The sequence below is a fragment of the Dasypus novemcinctus genome, chromosome 9, assembly GCF_030445035.2.
Source record: "Dasypus novemcinctus isolate mDasNov1 chromosome 9, mDasNov1.1.hap2, whole genome shotgun sequence".
NCBI lineage: Eukaryota > Metazoa > Chordata > Mammalia > Cingulata > Dasypodidae > Dasypus > Dasypus novemcinctus.
This window is the reverse complement of record NC_080681.1, coordinates 53,303,056-53,324,069: the sequence shown is the minus strand read 5'-3', so window position 1 is coordinate 53,324,069 and position 21,014 is coordinate 53,303,056. Positions and strand designations below refer to the sequence as shown.

The window sequence follows — 21,014 nt, the reverse complement described above, 5'->3', positions numbered from 1 at the left end:
GTGCTAGTTGGGAATGTTAGCTTTCAAATCATTATTTTGTATCCCTTAAAGGAACATTTTAACTGTTTTAATATGTGAGGAACAGGCCTGCCAAATTGTGCTTATGGCTTTTTAACACAAGCAATTTACAAATGCAATGAAGCAGATAATAGGACACATGATACCGAATTTGAAAATCTGTGTTGATGACACTGCTGCTGTAGAAACATTTTTGGAAGCAGCCTGTATCCAGTTGCCTGAATAATAAAAATGTTATTTATCATTTCACAGGTGGTCTCTTCTACCCAATGGTGAGTTTAGGGTCATGTCCTTGAGCACAAATCAGTCCCTCCCTTGCTAACAATATTCCATCTATCATACATCTAGCAATATACAAAGTAAGAATCTCACTCAACATTTAAAAAATCTGTCAAGGAACAGTTAAAATTAAATGCTTTCTTTGAGAAATAAAGGCTTCCAAAGCAAAAGGAAGTATCACAGGCATGGAGTTTAACTTGTAAAATTTTATGTATTAGTAAGGAATGCAAAAGGGCATTTAATATTAGTTCTGTATATCTAGAAATATAATAGATTTTTCATTAAGAAAAGCATGAGGGCATTTTTAAAACAAAGGAACTAGTATTACTTCTTTTTCTTTTTTAAAGACAAGGGAATAAAGAGTTTATTAAGAAACAAGAAAGGAGATAAGTACACAACCCATGACATGGATTTCAGTGTGCTACAGGCTGAGTCATGCACGTGGAGCCTCAGGGTAGGCCTTCTAAAACCTTTCCTTCTTCCCCTTACTAATGTTGGGGAGGGGTCCCAGCTGTTTGCTGCTCTGATTGGTTGCCTTATGATCCCTGCCTGTTAGCTCTCAGAGGCCAATGAGGAGGCCTGTTTGGGGTTATCTGGGGCTTCACTTTGACCCTAGAATGAGTTTCACATGGGACCTCATGGCCAGGGTCTTAGTGGGGTCTTTCTGGCTTTGTTCTTCTAGGGGCCTTCCCCTCAGGGGGTTTCTGGGTTGGGTCTCATGGACATATTCTTTGCTGGGTCCCAGCTGTCTCTTCCATTTTCCTGTACTCTAACCTGCCTCAACTTCCCCCTCATAGGGTTTACACCCTTAGTAAGGGGAGCTGAAGGGCAATGGTCATTCTTCTGTAGTTATTTCTTGCTGGTTACAGGCAGGAATTCCTGCCTGACAGGGTATAAAGCTTTCTGGCTATACTATTGAGGTTGAGGGAAGATGAGTCTGGAACCATGATTGGAATTCGATGAAATCCCCACATGACTAATATCTTGTTTTAGAAGGCACTGATTCTTTCACTGTTATTCAATTTGGGGTGAACCCCAAACCTGATTTACTAGTTCCTAAGCATGAGCAGACTGTCTTCAACAGGGGTTTGGGAGTATTACTTGCCTCTTTGTCTCCTGGCTTTGTTCACCAAATATTTTAGTGGAATGCTCTGGGTTCTGGGCTTCTAGGTTCTTGGCTATGTGGCAAAAAAGAATTTAAGGACCTGCCATAGGGTAGGCAAGGGAGTAAAGATTTCATTAAGAAACAAAAAAGAGATAAGTATACAACCCAAGACCTGGATTATGGGCATGCTACAGGATGAGTTGTCACTAGTATTTTTATTTCTTACTGTATTAGAAGAAATGATTTCACTTTGCTGTAAAAATGTTTCAAACCTGGGATCAGGTAGGTATATTCATTTTAGTTTGTAAGTAGACTCAAAGTACAAAGTCCTGTCATAGTCACTCGGCATGATCAGCTTCCCCTTACAATGAATACTGGGACCATATTATCTTGCTCACAAAATAGAACAATAGGATGCCTGGTGAGACATAACTTAATTTTTTAAAATTATGTTAATGTATTTCCTTATTAGTAAGATATATTGTTCACTCTTTGTATAGACAGAATCAAAAAGTCATCTTGGAATTATCTTTGTTCTTCAAAGGGTTACTTGAGTGACCTTGCTTAGTTAGGAAAATTTGGTTTCTCTCATGTCCCTTCAGATGGTGAAGATGAATCTGCTTTAAGAGAAGGAAGGGGCAAGACCTCAAACCTTCTCTCTGAGATTTCAATTTAAGATAGATCATATTGGTGCTGAAAGAGCACAAATGACTCAAAAGGGCATTTGCCATGAGGGTGAGACTGGGCTGTTGTCCTTGTCTTGCTAGCAGTACCTAAGAGTAAGAGCCAGTTTTGGTAAAGCAAGAAATAACCTTGGATTTATCCATTCTCTGACCACTTTGGGAAGCAATGGCTGAGCACTGCTAAAAGACTTAAAAAGCTACAGTCTTAGAACTCAGTGTGGGAAGTCACTACAACTGTCTAATGGGTTATAAAATGACACCAAATGGCACCAACCAAAACAACAGGACTCCAGTAAAATGAAGATCTCTCTTCACATAGGAATTGGAAAAAAGACTCCTTGGTGTTTTGGGACAGTTCACATCAGGGAAGAGAATGATAACCTGGATTTCCTTAAGCAATGAATGGAAAAATAGACATGTGACTATATTACTAACCCAAAGACAATGAACATACACTGTAAGAGCACAAATAATGGGCTTAAATTTGACCACACTATATTTTTCATTTAACTATTTTGTTTTTTCCCCTTCCTCATTCCATGAAGGATTTAAGGCTGACTTATTTGAACTTCCTTCTTTCTAGACTTGGTTATTTCAGGCTTACTGTCTCCAGAAAACCCTTCCTTTAATCCTTTGCACTGATCTATAAATTACATGCATACCAAGGCTCTCTACTAGTCTGTTTTTGCCTGGCTCATTTCTCTTCTAGGAAAACAGCATTTCTCTATTAGGGAAGCAATCCCCAGATTCAAAAGGAAAGGACATAGATCCACTTTTCAATGGGAGAAATGGCAAAAAATTTGCAATCAATTTTTTTGTGTTAAAAGTGCCATAATCTTTCTCTGGTCATGATTTTTTAAAAATTCTGCCAAAAGCAAAGCACACTTACCTCTCATTCAATTACAGCATCAAGCTCAAGTCAAGGTCCAGAGCTCATCAACTAAATCTGATCCAGGTGAGGGATGAGGACCTTCAGGCCTGTCTCCTCTCCTAAGGATGCTCTTTAGCTAGATCATTCGCCACTATATTATAAAGCGTCTTTTCCCCCTTTTTCCTATCACATGCCCTAACTTTTCTTCAGACTCTGTCAGCCTCCTCAAAACTCATTACGATTCTGAACACCACCTTGTCTCAATACCATTGTCCATTTTCTAGGATTTTAAAATATATATCACACTTCCAGGTACCAAATTATGTTCTGCTTATCTCTTTTTGTGCCCTAAAATCTGTTGGGTCAATACAACCATTTTATTTTACTTATGATTTGGGGAGTCAGGAGTTTGGGAAAGGCTCAGCTAGGTGGTTGTCCCTCAGAGTCTCTTACGTAGTTGCTGTTAGATATGAATTGGGGCTGCAATCATCTGAAAGCTCAGCTGGGCTGGAAGTAGATGCTAGCTATCCCTGGGAGCTCAGCTTAGCCTGTTGACAAGAATGCCTACATGTGGTCTCTCCATGTGGCTTGGGCTTCTCATAGCATAGTGACAGGAAGCATCCTGAGAGGAAGCATCCTGAAAACAAGTGTTCCAATGAACAAGATGGAAACTGTGGAGCTGTTTATGCTGTAGACTCAGAAGTAAGATAGAATTACTTATATTGTGCACTGATGAAAACAGTCAGAAGACTTCTGAGACCCAAGGAATGGGAAGAATTGAGCCCCCTCTTAATAGGAGGGAAGTAAAAATTTGAAGCCTTGTTTTAAAACCATCACAGTGACTTTTACAAATATAGCTATATAAGTACTCTGTTTTAGATTTCAAATTTACAGAAAGAAAAGGTACACAGCTTCAAGTACATTCGAGAAAAAATGTGAAGAAGAGAAAAAAAGGGAGAGAAGGGAAGGAGAGAGCAACAAAAGGGATGAGAAGAGAGGAAAAAAACATTTCGAAATCAAGAACTCTTCTAGCATTTTAAACCTGGGCTTGTTTGTGCTAACAAGAATTGTTAACTCCTATTTTCTCAACTAATAGGCATAAATAGTCCTGAGGAAGATTAGAGACAAACTTTGATCCCAAGTCCAAGTGCTTCCTTTATAAAATGAAATTCAGTTGAAAAGAAAAAGAAAAATTTATTCAGTGTTAAAAATTTGCTATTATTTTATACATAATGTTACAAGGACAGCAAAGAAGAATTCACATAATAAATAACCCTACTCTTTTTCTAGTCAGTACAATAATCGAATAGCAGCCATTAGAGAAGTAGGACAAAAGAGGGCTATTACCATATACACTGAGTTTGATCTTCCAAGAAGATCTGATTACCTTTTACACAGACCCCACTCCACCCACTTGAACAGTTTCTGCTTTTCATCAGTCTAGTGGCAAGCGCCTTTGCTGCATCCAAATGTTACCCTAGCTGGCCATATTCCACATAAAGTGCAAAAGACAGTTTCTTTGCAGCAGAATTTATGAGAAATGTGAATCTGTTCATGGTGCACTTTTCTTATGAAAAGAACATGGATGAAAGATAAATCTCCTAGCATCCTGATCCAAAAGGATGACAAAAAGACACCAAACTAACACATTAGTGAGTTAGCATCATCTTTTTATGTTAAGAATTTCTTAATTACCCTAGTAAGATCTGTCAAATGTTTTCCTTCATCTTTCTTTTAGTCTAACATTAGACATAACCAAAGAGCTAAGTTTATCTTGGAAATAGGCTAGTAAGGCTATTTGTAGTTCAGGGGTGAGAAAAGTATATATATTTGGTATATTTTGTGTGTCACTCATTTTAATCAGTAGCATAAGGATTAATTTGGGGGAAGCACTGAACTAATCCAATTTGAATCTAGTTTTTTTATTAGGGCATTTATCCTCTAATTTCCTTAAGTGAATTAAGACATTTACAAACTGAATCTTGAGATCTTGGATAAAAAGGTAAATTTCCCATCTTGTTGCAGAAGGAATAATAGTGTGACTCCAACACCTTCCGTCTACGTGCTGACAGGAGAGTGGAATGGCTTTCCCAGCTCTATATAAAGACAGATAGCATTTCTCATGGATTACAGCAGACTGGCTCTGCGATATGGAGAAAAGACCTATTTGATTATGTCAGAAGGCTCCTAATGGAAAGATCCTGGTCACAGAATGAGATCTTTATGAAGTTCCTGTGAGAATTTGAATTTTAATAACCAAAATTATGAGTCACTATAGAAGCAGTGTAATAAATTAATTTAAAAGTAATTTACTAAAATTCAGAACACAATTGTAGCAAATTAATTATGCTTATTATTGTTAGGTAGCATTATTGGTGTAGCTGGTGTTATCTCATTTATTCCTTGCAACAGCCTTGCAAGGTGAGGCTTATTTTACAGGTGAGAAAATTGAGGTTAAGTAACTAGCCTAAATCCACCAAATAATACAGGGAATATCTAGATCTGGCTGAGTCCAAATTTCTTATGCTGAAAATTTCAATTCTATGACAAAAAATAAAAAACAAACAAAAAACTACATAGAAAAGAAAGATGTATTTCAAAGTTAGAGGAGCTAATATTCTATTAGTTGTATAATTTTAAAAAGTGATTTTAGTATTAGGTTAGTTTTCCAGGCTGCACTAAAAAGTTACCATAAACTTGATATCTTTAAACAACAAATTTATTCTCTCACAGTCCTAGAGGCTAGAAGCCTGAATCAAGGTGTCTTCAGGATCATGCTCCCTCTGAAACCTGTAACGGAGAATCCTTCTTTGCCTCTTCCTATCCTCTGGAGGTTTGCCAACCAGTCCTTGGTATTCCTTGATCAAGAGCTCCAATCTTTGCCTCCATCTTCACAGGACCTTTTGCCTTGTATGTCTCTATCTTCATATGGTATTCTTCCTCCTGTATCTTTTTTCCTTTTCTTATAAGGACATCAATCATATTAGGTTAAGGTCCTACCCTATTCCAGTATGACACTACCTTCACTTATCTAATTATATATTCATTACTCTATTTCCAAATAAAGTCATATTCTGAGGTTCTGGGATTTAGGACTTCAACATATCTTTTTTGGGGGGGAGGTGAGGGACAATTCAACCCATAACAATTTTTAAAAAATTTCTCCCTTCTCCTCCCCTCCACCCCCTGTTGTCTGCTCTCTGCATCTATTTACTGTGCATTCTTCTGTGTCTGTTGTATTCTCATTAGGTGGCCCCAGGAACCCATCCTTCTGAAGTGGGAGGGAGGCAATCATTCGTCACCTCAGTTCCCTCGTTCTTTGCATCTCATATTGTCTCTTCTCTGTGTCTCTTTTTTGTTGCATCATCTTGCTGCGTCAGCTCTCCACATGGGTTGTACCACTCCTGAGCAGGCTGCACTCCTGTGTGGGGCGCACTCCTATGCAGGGAGCACCCCTGTACAGGCCAGCACTCGATGCACATGGCAGCACTCTGCATAGGCCAGCTTGCCACATGGGCCAGGAGGCCCTGGGTATCAAATGCTGGACCACCTATATGGTAGGTGGAAGCTCTATCTGTTGAGCCATGTCTGCTTCCCTCAACCCACAACAATTATGCAATTTATTTATTGGGTAATCTGCTATAACTACATTAATGTTTGGATGTTTAAATACTTTAATAAAAGAATATTCTGAAGGCCGAAGAAGAGTACATTATTTAGTCTTGTTATTATTATTCTTTATTCTTCTTTCCCTCTCCATCTTCCTGCCTTACTTTCTCTAATACTCCAATTTGGAGTCATATTTACATGATATTACTGAAAATTACTTTCAATTGCTGTTCTTAAAGGATCTCTCTTTCTGGAAGGTAAAACTGAAGAACAGAGAAAAGTATTTTCCTTTGTTCCCAAGGTTGGATATGGCTTCCTCTTTCTGCTAATGTGTTCTGTGGCAGTTTGAGATTATTTTCTGAATCCAAAAAAGAGAAAGATTATATTTTAAAATAATCTATTCCTGTGGGTATGACACATTGATTATATTACATTCTATTGAGGGCCCTTTAATTTGATTACTTGATAAGATCATTTTAGGGCTTTTGATTGGATTATGTCAGTGAGGCATGACTTAGGTTGGGTTTCTACCCTTTTGCTGGATCTGATAAAAATGAAGGTACACAAAGAGAGACATACACAGACACAGGAGCTGCCGTGTTAGATCTGGTCATGTAAGAGAGGACAAGAGGATCACTTAAACATGAAATCCTCAAGAGGCTGGGTCCATGGAACAGCTCAAAAGGGGACAAACCCTATGCCAGGTTTGCCTGCAGCTGCAGGAAGGTGGAGAACTCGGCAGAGATAGATGGCCACCTTTCTTCCCCATGTGGCAGCTGACTTTGGTGAGAAAGTACCTGTTAAGGTGCCCTGATTTGGGCTTTTCATGGCCTTGGAACTCTAAGTTTTACCTGAAATAAATTCCCTTTATAAAAGCCAACTCATTTCTGGTACTCTGCATTGTCAGCCCTTTGGCAAACTAAAACACATTCTAGCCATATTAACTCAATATCATTAATTGTTGATACTAGAAGTTATCATCCAATTTTCACAGCCCACATCCTAATAATAATGCATTAAAGTTTCCTAAATAAGCATCTAAGGGTCAGGACTTACGTCTCTGGAGAAAAATGTATTCATGTACAATTATGAGACCTTTTTACAGAAACTAAATTTTAAAGATTTATTTTATTTATTTCTCCCCCCTTCCACCCCCCATCCCAGTTGTCTGTTCTCTGTGTCCATTTGCTGCATGTTCTTCTTTTTGTCCACTTCTGTTGTAGTCAGCGGCACAGGAATCTGTGTTTCTTTTTGTTGCGTCATCTTGCTGCATCAACTCTGTGTGTGTGCGGCACCATTCCTGGGCGGGCTGCACTTTCTTTCCCGCTGGGCGGCTCTCCTTACAGGGCACACTCCTTGCACGTGGGGCTCCCCTACGCGGGGGGCACCCCTGTGGGACATGGCACTCCTTGCATGTATCAGCACTGAGCATGGGCCAGCTCCACACGGGTCAAGGAGGCCCAGGGTTTGAACCGCGGGCCTCCCATGTGGTAGACAGATGCCCTATCCACTGGGTCAAGTCTGCTTCCCTACAGAAACTATTCATACCAGCTTCTTCAGTAGTTTTTTTTTTTTTTAAATCCAAATAAAGAATCTCTATATCTGTCCTTTTTATTTTCACATTCATAGAAAAATATTTAACCTAACAATAAACAACACAATTATTTCTTTCAGTTAAACAAAGAGAATAGGACTTCTTACATGTCAATGAATTATCTAGTGAAATTCTTAATGATTGCTATTTCTTTTTAATTTGCTTATAAAAAGAAAAATTCATTTCCTTTTTTACTTTTTAAAAGTGAACTTCTTTTAAATTGATCTAGGTCTTAGTTCTTATTATTAAAGGCATCAACATAACAAAAAAAACTATGTAGAAAAGAGCTTATTTTTTCATTGCATCTGCTATCAAATGAGTCCTGATGAGGCTCATTCCCTCCAGAAAAGACAACAATCAATAATAAGAAAGTTTTGGGAAGAAAATGATTAATGTTAAAAACATGTCATTGACTTAGTTATTCTACTAGCAAATATTGAATATATTCTATATATGTATTTACTCACCTGCAAGTCCTAAAAGAATGTAGCCAATGATGAACAATATGAAGATTAGGCAGCACAGAACATCTGTACAAGTCCTAAAGACAAAAAGAAACAAAGAATTAAAAGCATGTCCAAATGAAATCTTGTTCACTGCAAAAAATACAGGAATGGAAAAACAAGCAATAATAATAATAGTGATGTGCCATTTTGTTTCCAATAATTCTGAAAGGTAGATCAGATGTATTATGATAATTCAAGACTTCAGGGAAACGCCCAGTGGTTAGGGCGTCCGTCTACCACATGGGAGGTCCGCGGTTCAAGCCCCGGGCCTCCTTGACCCGTGTGGAGCTGGCCCATGCGCAGTTCTGATGCACACAAGGAGTGCCGTGCCACGCAGGGGTTTCCCCCGCGTAGGGGAGCCCCACGCGTAAGGAGTGCACCCCGGAAGGAGAGAAAGTGTAGCCTGCCCAGGAATGGCGCCGCCCACACTTCCCGTGCCACTGATGACAACAGAAGCGGACAAAAGAAACAAGACACAGCAAATAGACACAGAGAACAGACAACCGGGGGAGCGGGGGGGGGGGGGGGGGGGGGGGGTTTAAATAAATAAATTTTTAAAAAATCTTTAAAAAAAAAAAGGACTTCAGCGGCAAAGAAGCGGTCTTAGTTCTAAGGTTAAGGAAGCTCCCTCCTAGATTTTTAATTCTCTCTTTTTAATTTATTTCTCTTCACTTCCCCCGCCCCCCCCCCCCCAGTTGTCTGCTCTCTGTGTCCATTGCTTTGTGTTCTGTGTCCACTTCTATTCTTGTCAGCAGCCCAGGAATCTGTGTCTCTTTTTTTGTTGCATCATCTTGCTGCATCAGCTCTCTGTGTGTGCAGCGCCATTCCTGGGCAGGCTGGACTTTCTATCGCACTGGGCGGCTCTCCTTGTGGGGCGCACTACTTGCACGTGGGGCTCCCCTACGCGGGAGACACCCCTGCATGGCAGGGCACTCCTTGTGCACATCAGCACTGCGCATGGGCCAGCTCCACATAGGTCAAGGAGGCTGGGGGTTTGAACTGCAGACCTCCCATGTGGTAGGTAGACACCCTATCCATTGGGCCAAGTCCACTTCCCCCTTAATTCTCTTTTGATATTTGTAAAATGTTTTAGAAACTATAAAATGACAATAGCAAGTAGCCATTTTTTATTTTAAATTGCAAGTTAAGCTATTTGATTTTATGATCTTTATCATGGTAAAAAGTAATTAGCCATTTTCCTTTCTTCTCTCCTATTTCTTCTCACACATATATTTTAAGAGCAGTATTTTTAAATAAAGGAATGACTATGTAAATTTTCTATACGTAGTGGAGTTACAATTATTATAGCAACAATGTATTTAATATATATGGAGTTAAAACAATAAAAGGACTCAAAACTGCAATTTTCCCACTGTCCTGTGAACTAGATATTGTCATAATAGGTTTAGAGAAAAATAGTCTCAGGGAGACTCCGTGAATTGCTAAGGGTCACAAGGTGAGCCAGGATCCTGCAAGTATACTCAAGGTTTTTCAATCATATTATTTTGGCTTCTCAATGTTATATCTTGTTCAGCTTGTAAGTCTGGAAGACCACAGCTATGTCTCAATATATCTCAAAAATGAGAAATAATTCTTTTATTTCAAACCAATGAAAAATCTCTTAGTACCCAAAAAGATCAACCCATTTAACAGAATTAGAAGTTACATATGAGAATAATTTTCATAGCAAAGTTCTCCTTGCTCTTGAGGACATATAGATATGTTCTAATCTATCATAGGCAAGCTTAAGCTATGCACATTTTTGGTGGTGGAAATGGTAGTAGTAATGAACAATAATTATATAATAATAGATGCAGTAATACTTTACATTTGTAAAGCCTTGTTATACTTTCACTCCTTTCATATATAGAACTTTGTGAGTTTCCTAAAAATAGTTTTAGGTAGTTAGGGCAAGTTGACTTGCTCAAAGTCATGAAAGAGGTAGTTACTGAGGAAGGCAAATCTAGGTCTCCAATTCCTAACCTTTTTTTTTTTTTCAGTTCCTGCCCCCCCCCGCCGCATGGCTCTCTTGTCTGTTTGCTTGTTTTTCGCTCTTTTTTGTGTGTGGTCTGCTCATTGTCTGTTTTTTCTTTAGGAGGCACTGGAAATCAAACTTGGGACCTCCCATGTGGGAGGCAGGTGCTTAACTGCTTGAGCCACATCTGCTCCCCCCAACCTTTTTCATTTATCAATTACGTTCATATGATTACAATTTTCTGTAAAGATTCAAAATATATCAAAATACATATCTGAAAATAATCACACACATCCTTATTACTCTTTACCTTACAACAGGAAATGTGTCTTTCATAAAGTTAATTATGGTCAATCCAGAAGCAAACTAGCATTTGTTTAAATCCAATTTCATGCAGGATTTAAAAATTTCATTTAAATTTGAAGAATTGTAAGAATAATAATAAAAAGAGAAGAAAACAGGTACTCTAGTTTTCTTTGCTTAACAACCACTGTAAGCTAAAACCTGCTTGGGTGTGAGAAAAGCATCTGTTTTAGGTGAATTCTGACACATCCTACTCAGGATCAGGTTCTCATTCTGTCAGAGTAGTTGTTAAAGAGCGCAACACTTAATAAGAAATGCCTTCGGGTAAGGAAAAGGAGACAAAACCAGAACACTGGTGTGCTTTAATTAGAAATCTTGAAGTTGTCAGAAAGCTCTCGTATGTAATCACAGCTACCAAGAAAGGGGAGAAAGATGTGATGCCTGTTAGCTGTCCAGTAATTATATATCTATAATGTTACATATTTATATCTATGAATTTACATTTGTATGTAATATATATTTATAATGATGCTATGTATTATTATAATGTTATATATTTATTATGCTACGTAGTGATCACAGGAGAGAGTCAACATACTAGAAAGATGAATGAGAAAAACTTAAAAACTGCAGAGGACAGGAAACAAGGCAAGAGGGAGAGCCCAAATGGAAATCTTTAAAAAGTAAACCCACACTCATTAGCTACTGGCACTGATAAAGAGGCATCACTTTGAGTTTGGCTTCTACATGGGTTTACGCTATAATTTCTCTTTCTTTTTGGTGCAAAGGACAACTAAGGGCCCCAGGACTACCCTGTCCTCACACAGCCATTCCCATTTCAGGCTCTCACCCCAGCAGACAGCATTTCTAAATAATTCATACTTTGAGGTGTTTGGGGACTCTGTACTGGGATCAGGAAAAATAATGTTTTCAAGTCTCCTTTGATTTTCTGGTACACTGCTTTAGAGGAAGAACAGACCATACACTGGCCAGACTGGTTAATTTTATTTATTTATTTATTTTTAAGCTATGCACATTTTTGGTGGTGGAAATGGTAATTTATTTTTAAGATTTATTTTATTTCTTTTTCTCCTCTTTCCCCCTGTTGTCTGTTCTCTATGTCCACTCACTATGTGTTCTTCTGTGTTCACTTGCACTTGCATTCTTGTCATGCAGAACCGGGAAACTGTGTGTCGCTTTTTTTGTAGCATCATCTTGCTGCGTCAGCTCTCTGCATGTGCAGTGCCACTCCTGGGTGGGCTGGGTAGCTCTTCTTGCAGGGCGCACTCCTTGTGTGTGGGGCACCCCTACGCAGGGACCTCTGCGTGGCATGGCACTCCTTGCGCACAGCGGCACTGCGTGTGGGCCAGCTCACCACACAGGTCAGGAGGCCCTGGGTATTGAACCCTGGACCCTCCATATGGTAGGTGGATGCTCTATCAGTTGAGCCACAACTGCTTTCCAATTTTATTTTATGTAAATATAGAAAAGTGTTGAACTGAAATTTATGAATGGAAATTTCAAGGTCTCAAAAAGTAGGAAAATTTGTCTAGATGAAGCATTAATATTTCCGAATTTTTTCCTGTAGTGATTTGATTCCCTTTGCTGTTTTAGGATTTTTTTAAAAATTGGCATGTGTGTGTACATGTGTATATGCATATATGCATGTGTACGTGTACTCACAGGTGATTGAAATTACATGCCATTTCTTCCATTCATTTATCTGTTTCTGTCCCTTTCCTTAGACATATCCTTGCCACAAAAAATAAGAATTTAGAAAATTACTGGAACATTGGATTTCAACAAAATATAAATATAACTTGGGCACCAATTTGTGAGTCAAGGCACATAGCAGAAGCTTAACACAAATTTTTAGTTGCAGCACTTTATACCTGTTTCTTTCTTTTGATTTCAGGGCACCTTAAACAATTATAAATGTTCTACAGGAAATAGATTATTTTTAAAACCTAAGGATTTAATTTGGATAATTTTTTGGCTCTCAGATAGCTATTGAAATAATTGAGTTTTACAAGCCTATGGTTGAAATACTTCTGAATCTATTCTAGCTAGAGACCTGCCACAGCTATACCTTTTCCTCAGATGGATTCATTTTTATTTTCATAGCAAGAAATAAGAACCATTGTACTAAGCTTAAAATGAGTTGCATCCCACTGGGTCCCAAAAAGAAGTCAGAAAGAATAGACATAGAGAAGCATGTCCCAACCCTCTCCTTTACACCCCTTTCAAATCAAAGTCTCATTTTTTCAAAACAAGCTGCTCATGTACATATATGAAAAAACTACACAAAACTTTATAGAGGTTCAATGTTCATGGTATAAAAGTAATTTCAAAAATTAAACTATGAAATTATTATTGCTACCATATATCTTTTCCAATTTGCAATAGGAATAGGATCCCAATTATACATGTATTTGCAGACTTTACTTTTCCTCTTATCCCTAATCCACAAATATAGCACGTTTATTAGTCACCTAGACTCAAAATTTGGGGAGTTTCCTTTGACTTTCCCTTTTTCCCAGCTTATCTCTTGTATTCAATTGCCAAGTTCCCTTGCCTCCATCTCTCTGATGTGTCTTTCCTCCACCCCTTCCTTCCAATTCCTGCTGCCTGGACTTAATCCAGGTTCTCTTATCCTCTCTTCAAACTCTCACCATGGTATCTTATTTGGGCTCCTACAAGTAGTCTTTGTCAGATCCAATTCATTCTGCACCTCACTGATACCACTGATATGCATCATGTGACTTTATTGCTTAAAAATTTCAGTGCATCTCCACCATCTATTTAATAATTTTCAAACATCTTAGTTTTATGTTTTAGACCCTACAAGTTCAATTCAAGTTCAAGCTCCAGACTATCTTTCTACCCTGGCATTTGTAGACTACACATTCCAGGGTAACAATATACCCCTATTTTATTAGGAAAGTCGGGGTTTATATCTATTTTCCTGAAGTAACCTTAATAATGTTAAAATTTTTATTCTTAAAAGTGCTCCTGGGGAAGCGGATTTGGCTCAAGCAATTGGGTTCCCGTCTACCATATGGGAGGTCTGGGTTCAATTCCTGGTGCCTCTTGGTGAAGGCAAGTTGGCCCATGCAGCAAGCTGGCCCACATGGAGTTCTGGGCTGTGTGGCGAGCTGGCCTGAGCAGAGTGCTCGTCCACGTGGCAAGCTGGCCTGAGTGGAGAGCTGGTGCAACAAAATGATGTGACAAAAAGAGACACAGAGGAGAGACAATAAGAGATGTAGGAGACCAGGGAGCTGAGGTGGTGCAAGAGATTGAGCACCTCTCTCCCACTCTGGACGGTCCCAGGATTGGTTTCTGGTGCTGCCTAAAGAGAAGACAAGCAGACACAGAAGAGTGCGCAGTGAATGGACACAGAGAGCAGACAACAAAGTGGGGGTGGGGGTGGGGTGGGGAGAAAGAAATAATCTTAAAAAATAAAAAGTGCTCCTGGGTGGATCTCCTCCCCATATGCTAAAATCCCATTCTTCGAATCAGCTCAAACATTGTCTCCTTCATGAAGTTTTCAGTAGAAGGGATCCCTCTAATTTTTGAAGACCTACAGAAGTTTTTTAAAAAAATTATCTTGAAGGCAACTATCTACCATCTACCATAACCTAGATAGCCCATGGGCCAAATATGGCCTGTTGCTATTTTTCACAGCCTGGGAGCTAAGAATGGGTTTTAATTAAAAATCAAAATAAGAATAAACACTCATGACATGTGAAGTTTGTAAAAAATTCAAAATTCTGTACCTATAAATATTGTTTTTGAAAGTAGCCATACTCATTCATACTGTCTATGACAACATTTTTGCTTCAATGGCTGAGGAGTTGCAATATAAACCATATGGCTCACAAATTTTAAAATATTTACTACCTGGTCCTTTATAGGAAAAGTTTGCTGATCCCTGAGCTAGACAAAAACGTCCTCTGTGGCAGGATTTAGCATAGAGCTTTACATCTATAGACATTATCAACTCTATGTCCCATGAATGATTAATAAGATATACCTCTCTCTCACAGACAGACAAATGCATCATAAGTACGCTATTGTGAACATCAAAGCGCTGTGTTACAAATTTCATGCCAGTTTTTTCTTGGCCCTATATGGTAGATGGGGCAGAGTTTCCATTTTTTGGTCAAGTATAAGCTTACCACCAAATTCCCAGTATACCATATCACCAAAAAACAAAATTAAACAAAACAAAAAAACAACCCATTAGATTTCACTCTGAATTAATATGACATTATATTTCATTACTAGTTTATACTAATTCTTATTTTCCAGCCATTGTCATTCTGCTTCCTTTGCAGGGATAGCTTTCTACCTTCATTCAGAAATGGATTCATTTACTAGGTTTCCTTTTTTGTGGCAGATGAAATTCCAATGATAGCAACCATCCTAAAAGGTTATTAATATCAAGATTTAGAGTGAGAGTGGAAGTCCTCTGACAGATCATTCATTTGTGCCTAATGAGTCATTGTAAGAATTATACACTCGGCATGACTCCAGACAGACACTCTTTGATTGCATTAAGTTTGGTCGAGAGCCCCTTTGATTAGATTATGTGATAAGATTGATTTAGGACTTTCGATTGGACTATGTCAGTGAGGCGTGACTCAAGTTGAGTGTCTCTGAACTTTTACTGAGCCTGATAAAAATGGTAACAAAGAGAGACACAGTCACAGGAAAAGGAAGCCATCATTTTTGACCCTGCCATGTGAGAGGACTTGAGGATCACTTAAGCATGAAGCCCCCAAGAGGCTGGGCTCAGAGCAGTTCAGGAGGTGAAAGGCCCTCTCCAGAGGCTCAAAGAGCTGAGGCCCAGGGAGAGACAGGCCATCTGCCTAACAGCTTGCAGCTGAGTGGAGGAGCCGGCACTGATAAAGGAGGGCCAGAAAGAGACAAGTCCTATGCCTGGTTGCCCTCAGCTGAGCTCAAACCTGGGCAGAAATGAGCAGTCATCCTGCTTGAACACATGGCAGCTGATGATGGTGAGAAAGCACCTCTTACGGTGCTTTAGTTTGGACTTTTCATAACCTTGGAACTGTAAGCTTTTACGCCAAATAAATCTCCTTTATAAAAGCCAACCCATTTCTGGTACTTTGCATCAGCACCCCTTTGGCAAACTAAAACATCACCTCTCATTCAATAGTTCTTGGTGTCACCCAGGTACTCTGTCTACAACATGATTGCATTTATAACCCAAAGTCTAGAAACACTTTTCCTCTGTGGTTGTTGGCACCTGGAGGAAGCAATTAAGTATCTGTTACCGAGAGCGGACTGGCCGGGCGGGACCCCGAGGACTGCGGTGCCCGCCGCGGTGTTGACGAGGGTCCTGGCCCCTTGCTACCGGGAGCAGGCGAAGAGCTGGATGCCCACCGCCATAGGTGGGGCGCCGTGGGGGCCGTGCGGCTGGTGTGGGCCACCGACTGGCGGCTGGTCCTGGACTGGGTGTCCGACATCAACGGCAAGTTCAAGAAGGACTAGCGGGCTGCCCTCCGCCGCCCGGTGGTGAGGTGCCTGGGGAGACGGCTTTGCCCATCTCAGCACCTGCCGCACCTGGAGCGGCCGAAGCCTTCGGGATGGAAAGCCCGCTGGGAAAGCAGCAGCGCCCAAGACCGCCCGCGCCCCGGAAAGCCGCGCTGCTGCCCGCGCACATGGCGTTCCACACCCACCCCCATGTCGGGGGAGCTCGGCGCTCGGTCACCTCGACCCCAGGCTAGCCACCCAGGGGTCCTTTCAGACCCACAGCGTTGCCAGTCTTGGAAAGTTTGCACGGAGAGGTCACGTGACCATCGAGAATGCTGAGGGGTGACCCGAGCACGGGGCGCTGTGTCTGTCTTCCCTGCGTTAACAAGCCGCTCCACGTTTCAGTGGCTTCCAAAAAAAAAAGTATCTGTTACCTTGAAATTCTGTTCCAGAAAATAGAGTGAAGGCTTCATATCCCAGAAGATGCATTAGTGAACAGTACAGTTTGGGGCCATCTTTCAGTTGGTAAATTATAGAGTGTGGTTTGAATTGGATAGGTCACCCGATATTTTAGTTTGCTAAAAGCTTACCCAGAAATGGGTTTCCTTTCACAAGGGAGTTTATTTGTAAAAGCTTACATTTCTGACGCTGTGAAAATTTCCAAATCAAGGCATCATCAGACATGCTGTCTTACCAAAGGTTGGCTTCTGGTGACCCTGGACTTCTGCCACATGGCAAGACATAATGGAAGCTCTGCTAAGTTTGGGTCTCTGCTTCTCCTCCAAGTTTACTTTCTTCCTGAGCTCAGCTGTGGGCAATTAGGTTTATGGCTCATCTCTCCCCTTTCCTCCAGACTTCATCTCTTGTCCTCTTGGGGGCCCCTTCCACGACTCTGTGCTCCACTTATTCCAGGCTCCTGGGACCTCTCTCTCAGCCTTTGGTGTTTCTCTGTATCTGCAGAACAATAATCTAAGACACCTAGGCTGCACTTAACAACAAAAATATTTTGTTGAGTTATCTCATTATACTAATTTATTTCCGATCCTCTCAAATGATAATGTTTAAAAATTGGTATTCTAGTCTTAGACTTCCAACATGATAGTATTGAATACAATTCAAAATGCTTTTTTTGTAGTCTTTGAACAAAATTAGTTACTAAAAGTATGTGATAGGGATGAGAGATTGTTTTCTGATTCATCTTTCTTATGGCTCAAACACTCAGAAGCAGGAGCTGAATAGAACACGGGCATCCATATATGCCTCATCAAAACACTCTGCAAATCACACATTCATCCACTAATGATGAACATAATAATCTTACCAGCTTTATAAGATATAGGCCCTAGTTCTGGTTTAAACCATTGTTTAAAATGAAAACAAACCTGGCCTTTAAACGTCCATTACTAGAGTCTTTATGATTTGATGCTACATCTCTCTTTTGTTGGTAATTTTCCCTTATGGATATTTAGAAAATCTAAATATGAATTCAACTTTTAAATAATATTTACTAAGTCATGAACTCAGAACTTTGTTGCTTAGAATGTTTATTATTTTTATATTTATCTTTAACAGGGTGTTTATATAATTTTCACAGTGCTTCCAGAATGTGAGATAAATTTTTAATTTGTAAAGTTAATTAGCAGTGCAACCACCCCAGTCAAAAACCTTTTTATACAACAATTATATGCCACACATGATCTTGTACTAGATCTAATAAGGGAGGAGAAAAAGTCCAAAGGAGATTATTGGGACATATGAAAAAACTGGAATAGACATTTTTAGCTTTAAATCAATGTTAAAATTCTTGAATATGATAACTGTACTTAAGGTGGTTACATTAAGTGAAAATCCTTGTTCTTAGAAAATATATATGGAAGTATTATGGGTTCAAGGAACATAATGTTTAGAACCTACTTTCAAATATTTAGAAGACAGATAGATAGAATGATACAAGGATGGTAAAATGCTTAAATTGGTGGATCTGTGTATCTGTGGGTGGAGTATGTTGGAGTTCTCTGTATGGATTCTGTATTATTTTACAAATGTCCTGCAAGGCTGGAATTATTTCAAAATAAAATGTTTAAGAAACACAAAACAAACCAAAACATTTTATACTTATAATTTTTTAACTGGCCATTAGAGGAAGGAGTAAACTTAAAATAACTAAGGGTAAGACAGGAAGTTGCCTCAGGAAGGTAAAGTGTGTTGCTAGGGAACAGGAGGGAGACTTATGTTTTACTATATGTCTTCTTGTAACTTTTAAATTGTGTGCCAGGCATATATATCACCATTCCATAAACAAGTACTTTGTAATGCAGAAAATGACTTAAGTATTGATTTGGTAACTGTGATGGTCAGGCTAATGTGTCAGCTTGGCCAGGTAATTGTGCCTAGTTGTTTAGTCAAGCAAGCACTGGGCTAATTGTAATTCAAGAGCATTTGTGGACTTTAGTCACCAGTAATTTTACTGCATAGATAGTATTACTACATCTACATTATATTACATAGATGCAGAGTGCATCTATAACAATCAGGGAGCTTGCCATCAGAAATGAGTGATGCTTTATCCAATCAGTTGAATGCCTTAAAAGGGGAAGTGATTTCAGCACTGAGGGAGAATTTCTTTGGACAGCCAACATCTCCTGGAAACTAATCAAGGACCTTCATTGGACTTTCATCCAGAGCCCCTGGTTTGCTGACTGCTTGTGGAACCTGGACTTGTGCATCCCCACGGTCATGTGAGAGACTCATAAAATCTCATACTATTGACAGATATCTCCTGTTGATTGTTTCTCTAGAGAACCTTGACTAATACAGCAACTCTTAGAAACAGAAATAACTTTAGAAGTAATGTCACAGTAGGGAGAGAAATTAATTTAATAGAAATAAAACTGTATGTTATATGGGTATAAAATCATTACGGTTATACCCCATGTAAAATCCCCAATTGGGGTTATAGAGCTGTCAAACAATGCTGATTGAATGAATGACTTTGGTCATTAATGATTTAAATCATACATGCACACAAGGTATCTCCATTATAAACATTTAAAAATTATTTTTGGCAATTATTTCAGTTTTCAGAGGAAAACAGTAAAGGTAACATAACATCGTCAGCATAAGTAATATCAAGCATTGTATTAGTATGTTGTTAGTAGGCCTTTATTGTGAAATGGAAAGTTTCTACTGATTTTGGAAAGAATTAACTGATTTGTGAAACGGCACAATAAGAAATAGTGAGTTTTCAAGACTTGCCCAAAGTTAAATAGCCTGGGCATTCAACATATATTTATTGAATGAAAGAATAAACTATTACCTGAGTATTAGATGTTAAAATCTCTAGACATTTTGAAAAATATATTAAAATACTGTTTACTTCTGTTTTCAGATAGTTTGGCAAAATCTGAAACCTCAACCATTACAAATAGTTAATAAAGGCCAAAGTAGTATATATTGAACATTTTTTTCTGTAAATATTTGCCAATCTATTTTACCAATCACCTGTAAGCTGGTTATACTATAACCAGGTTATTGTTATAAAAACAGAAGGACATAATATTCATAGGGATTTTAAGATAAAACCAGGTGTTCTCTAAGTGTACCGATTTGAAATTATTAAATTTAGTCCCTGTATAATCCAGTTTAAGTTTGAGCTTAAGTGATGTATCATTTAGGAAAGGTTTGGCTGCAAATACCAGAAAATCTATTCCAGAGAATAATGACTTAAATTCCAGGGAGTCTATTGGTTTCATGCAACAACTTGTCTTGCAGTTGTCAGTCCTGAGCTGACATGGTCTGTTATTCAGCAATACCATTAGGAACCCAGCTCATTTCCTCAGCATGTGGACATTTACCTTCATGCTTGTATGTTATGACCCAAGTTGACTGCTGCTCTAAAGACATCTGAATCTCTTCAATAAGTCTTCATCTTTTCATTTAGGAAAGAAAGTCCCTCCTGGCAGCATTCCCCTTTAGTTCATTGGTCAGATATGTGTTTCATGGCCATTCCTGCTTGGCAGGTATTAGGAAAATAGTGTGTTTGGCTTCACAGCCTCCATAATAAAGGCAAGAGAGAAGATGATGTGGAATGGATGTTGAGTGAAGCAAAAGTACATAATATACTATAGCTACTAGTGAGATTTATTTAAAAAATTTAAAAATATAATATTTTCTTATTCTAATAATTTCCAGTCAACCCAAATGGATTATGTAAAAAAATGTATGCTTTTCTGTAAGTACTATGATCAAATATCAAACATATTTTATAAGGTTAACATAGGAAAACTGAATATTGTATATACTCTCACAGAATTCAACTGAGTCAAACAGATTCATTTCCTAGCAAAACATATTCTAGAGCTGATATCAATAACAGAAGAATAGCAGGTTGCTAGACCTTATCTCTGAGTAATTTTATATTTCACATTCAATTGGGTAAATCATTCTTGACATTCGTGTTCAATGGAATGGTGTTTGTAATTTAAATCCAGCCATAGTAAGTATATACAATTGCAGTTGTCTCTAAGCCGAATATTTGAAATATAAATCCTTCTAAAGTAAATACATTATATATAA

At 38.8% G+C, this 21,014-nt stretch overlaps 1 protein-coding gene across 7 annotated transcripts in view; it reads right to left on the bottom strand.

The window, feature by feature from the left end:
• The window catches only part of SLC44A5 (solute carrier family 44 member 5), a 398,293-nt gene that overhangs the window by 96,062 nt on the left and 281,217 nt on the right, over positions 1-21,014 (bottom strand). For all 7 annotated transcript variants that reach the window (XM_004482913.3, XM_058303353.1, XM_058303355.1 and 4 more), the window contains one exon: positions 8,627-8,700. In XM_004482913.3, coding sequence (XP_004482970.1) covers positions 8,627-8,700 — 74 coding nt within the window. The remainder of the gene's footprint in view (positions 1-8,626; positions 8,701-21,014) is intronic.